The 3,478-nt window shown below is 39.7% G+C and overlaps 1 protein-coding gene across 2 annotated transcripts; it reads right to left on the bottom strand.

Annotated features, from left to right (window-relative positions):
- Positions 1 to 749: 749 nt before the first annotated feature.
- LOC149922951 (uncharacterized) lies at positions 750 to 2,249 on the bottom strand. 2 transcript variants are annotated; one of them, XM_090163607.1, is made up of 7 exons: positions 2,118 to 2,249; positions 1,612 to 2,034; positions 1,463 to 1,550; positions 1,306 to 1,385; positions 1,155 to 1,243; positions 996 to 1,092; positions 750 to 938 (listed from the first exon to the last, which is right to left on the bottom strand). In XM_090163607.1, the coding sequence occupies exons 2-7, from the start codon at positions 1,783 to 1,785 to the stop codon at positions 789 to 791; spliced, it is 678 nt and encodes a 225-aa protein (XP_090019733.1). In that variant the 5' UTR covers positions 1,786 to 2,034; positions 2,118 to 2,249; the 3' UTR covers positions 750 to 788. The 2 variants fall into 2 exon arrangements, with proteins under 2 accessions (XP_090019733.1, XP_090019734.1); XM_090163608.1 differs by lacking the exon at positions 2,118 to 2,249 and having other exon boundaries at positions 1,612 to 2,038.
- Positions 2,250 to 3,478: the final 1,229 nt, after the last annotated feature.

Genomic DNA, 3,478 nt, shown 5'->3' with positions numbered 1-3,478 from the left:
ACTGGCCATCCCCTGCCTCCCCACCACCGTCCAACGAGGTGATGAGTTTTACCGTGGCAATATCCCTAGAAGTGTACGTTGAGAGCGGAAGGGCATGAAGGCCCTTGTGTATCAATGCACAAGCCCTGGGTGTAGCAGAGTTATAATCATAGAATATATTACCTGCATTTTGGAGGCCAAGTATCTTCCCATTGGCAGTCCATGGCTCCGGTATCAGAGCGACATCAAAGCTCTCCTTGGTAAACCAGCAGAGTACAGCAGAGGCTGCCTTGCAAAGGTGCAGATTAATCTGCAGCACCTTCAAATTCATGTTTAGGTGGGGTTAACTTCGTTGCAGACCAGTTCTGCCAAGCCGTACCGAGGGGTAGATGTGGAGGCCACATCACTCCCACCGGCCCGACTAGCGTCCCCAGCCTGCCCCCCTGTTACTCCCTACATATGAGCAGCCTCCTTGATCTCGTCGATATCCGACAAGTCAATAGCCTTAAGGTCCTCTGCGAGAGTTTCCTCCCCAGATTCCCCAGTGGCTAGAATCTCGTCTTCCATCTCCGAGACCTCAGATTATTCCAAATCCGGCGATGGGCCCTCCAGGTTGGTCGGGTCTTTTGAGTTGTCCGTGCTAGGATCTAAGAGTAGCTTGAAGAAATCCCTGTCCAAGCCGGTCTCAGCTCTAAGACCTGCTTCCCTGACGGCCTTGACCGACTCTCCATCCATCTTTAATATGTACTTTAAACAAATAATAATTGAATAAATGTTTTTCAACAAGCTGACTTAAAAGCAATTTTATTTTAAAAATATATGGGATTAAACTGGTTCTTCTTGAGCTTTTTACGACAAGTGGGGCAACATTTTTGTCTCTTGAAACAATTTTTCAAACACATATCACAAAACAAATGGCCGCAAACAGTAGTAACCATTTGTCGACTTGAGTTTTTAACCTAAAAGGAAAAATAATTTGCAACATCACGATGTGGGTAAATGTTTTAAAAATTTACATCTCTCGAGTCATCTAAGCAAACTGCACACTCGATTGAATCCATTGACTTAGGATTTTTGACATTGGTCTCTTTGGTTTGTTCCTTCCTATTTGCCCTAAAATATGAATTATAAATGAGTTTTTTGATCAGATTAGTTTATCAAATATAAAGAAATACCCTTTCAGTGAAGTTTCTATGCAAACCTCTGGCAAATCTTCATCAGATTCTGGTGATAAAGTAACCACATTTGTACTCTCACTGGCTACCTGAAATAACAATACCATTAAAATTTGCACAAGTCCTAAAATCTAGACCCAATGAAATTTACCATCACCACTTTAGTAGAAGGGTTGGGAGTTTGTATTTCGAGGACTTCATCATCTTCTTTTAGGTCAATGCATGATGGTTCTATCAATAAGTAAAATTATATTGTAAGCCATGATAGCAACAGCATTCCAAAGATGGAAAGATAACTCTTAATTTACCATTTGTTTCACCCACATCAGCGTTATTATTGGTCTGTCTAGTCCTAGCAACCTCTCTTCCAGTTGACCTATGCGTTACAACTGTTGCCTACGTATTTAAATTTGATTTTGCAATTGTTAAACATTAGGCGTATTAAGAAATAACATACAATACACTTTTGTGTTATAGAATCTCCCACCATTAATTCCCTAAAGGACCATGTTATGGTAGGGGAGTAATTATTCGGTACACTGCGTTCGCTGGTCCCGGCAGATGTTGAAACATCAGTAGCAAGAGATCGAGTTCTAATCATACCTGTGGTAGTAGGCGCGGTACGTTTCATTTTATAATGTATCAAAAATCATTAACTTTTCATTAAACTTCTGTAGCCTATTAGTTGCTTTCTCTAGCCAACTTAAACCAAAGGATGATGATACTGATAGTGATGAGACTCAATCTGACAACGGACTCAACATCGAATGGAGATTTGTTTTCCATTCATAGCATGGAGGAACAAACTACTATGCCGGAGAAGAAAAGCAGGCGCGAACAGCGGTACAATTGACCTTTGTGTGTAGTAGAGTGTCGACACCTATGTATGAACGGAAAAACTATAGCTTTATAAAAAATCCGTAATGGCTGTCCTAAAATATGAGTCGTTAAAAGCCTACGAACCTGGCGCCTCTAGCGGATTTTCGTGTCGTACTTCGAACAATCGGCCGATGCTAGAGGTATCGCATTTAAATTACCTCTCCAGAAGTAGTTTTTTATTCCATACTAACACGTTGTGATTAATTAACCTACACCTGCATATCACGTCTGTCACATTGACTATTGAAGAAATTTCAGGAATACTTTTCGGACTATTGACGGATTTTGAAATGACGTTTTAGCGCGCGACACTACAGGTACATGTCTTGGGCACATAGCCTTCTTTGCGTACTTTTTTGACCATAACATGTAGAGGTATTTTCACGCGCAAAATGAATTTTAAAAGCCGTCAATTGTGGCTAAAATAGACGTTTTGAAATATTTGTCTGTAATTCTGTAGATAGGGTCAATCCATGTCAAATCACCCCAAACCGCAGTCCACCTCCTCCAATTTTAGTGAAACTTTCACCAAATTTAATTCCCGCCTATATATTAAGAAATCTAAATTTCAGATCCGTATTCGAAATAGCTCTAGAGATACGGGCTTTGAAATTTTCCCCTGGACGCGGTCGTAATTTCAAACCTTTAAAAAAATCCCGTTTTTTTACGAATTATATCGGAAGTAAACAGTGACGGCGATCCCGTGGGGGCTCTGGGGCTCGTGCCCTAATAGGGAAAAACAAGAGCCCCCACAGACTAGACCCGTATTAAGGCATGGGCCCCCAAAAGGTCGCCAATACGGTACCTATATAAGAAATGCGTTGGAACGTTTTATCTAGAAAATAATCAGTATCTCAATTTGGCGGTTAAATTTTGAATTGCGTGGCTCTAGCGGCAATTAAAGGAACTAAGCAGGTGCGAATGAAATGCATTTCACCATTCCGCAAGGCCTATACTGCGGTTACGAGTTTTCACATTTCACGCATGCTCTAAATCGGGTCTACGTGACAAATGAGGACAAGGTGAGAGCATGTAACCCTTCAGGTTCATTTTCCCCCGTATACTTATTTTTTTTTACTTTTTCTGTATTTTATTTACTTTTGTTTTTACGTTTTCCCCGCACTCTTGACCCTCTAAATTTACAGTATTTGTTAAGTATTCGTAAAGCCCCATACGTCAAATTTCTTAGAATTCCGAGCTCTATTTAATGAAACTAATCCCCGTGTTAAATATAAATTTAATTTAATGATAAACTAAAAACTTAAATAACTTTTGAACCATACATACAAATTAATTATTGTTTATACGCCTTATAGAACTCGATCAACCCCACGATAAAATATAAAATTAAGATAATTAATTAAACCATTCTCTCAATATAAATTATAAACTAAATCCCTGCCTTCGGCAACGTTAATATTAATCCCTCGCTAATGAAAGTGTTT

This window comes from Leiobunum rupestre, chromosome 11 (genome assembly GCF_980474605.1).
Source record: "Leiobunum rupestre chromosome 11, qqLeiRupe1.1.hap1, whole genome shotgun sequence".
NCBI lineage: Eukaryota > Metazoa > Arthropoda > Arachnida > Opiliones > Sclerosomatidae > Leiobunum > Leiobunum rupestre.
This window is presented reverse-complemented; position numbering and strand designations above follow the sequence as displayed.

What these genes read in the sequence shown, in the direction of transcription:
- LOC149922951 (XM_090163607.1), bottom strand. Translation starts at nt 1,785, where the DNA reads ATGAAACGTACCGCGCCTACTACCACAGGTATGATTAGAACTCGATCT. An exon ending in TGATGTGGGTGAAACAAATG is followed by an intron (nt 1,386 to 1,462) that starts GTAAATTAAGAG and finishes ACTTATTGATAG; the next exon opens with AACCATCATGCATTGACCTA. An exon ending in CTTCTACTAAAGTGGTGATG is followed by an intron (nt 1,244 to 1,305) that starts GTAAATTTCATT and finishes TTGTTATTTCAG; the next exon opens with GTAGCCAGTGAGAGTACAAA.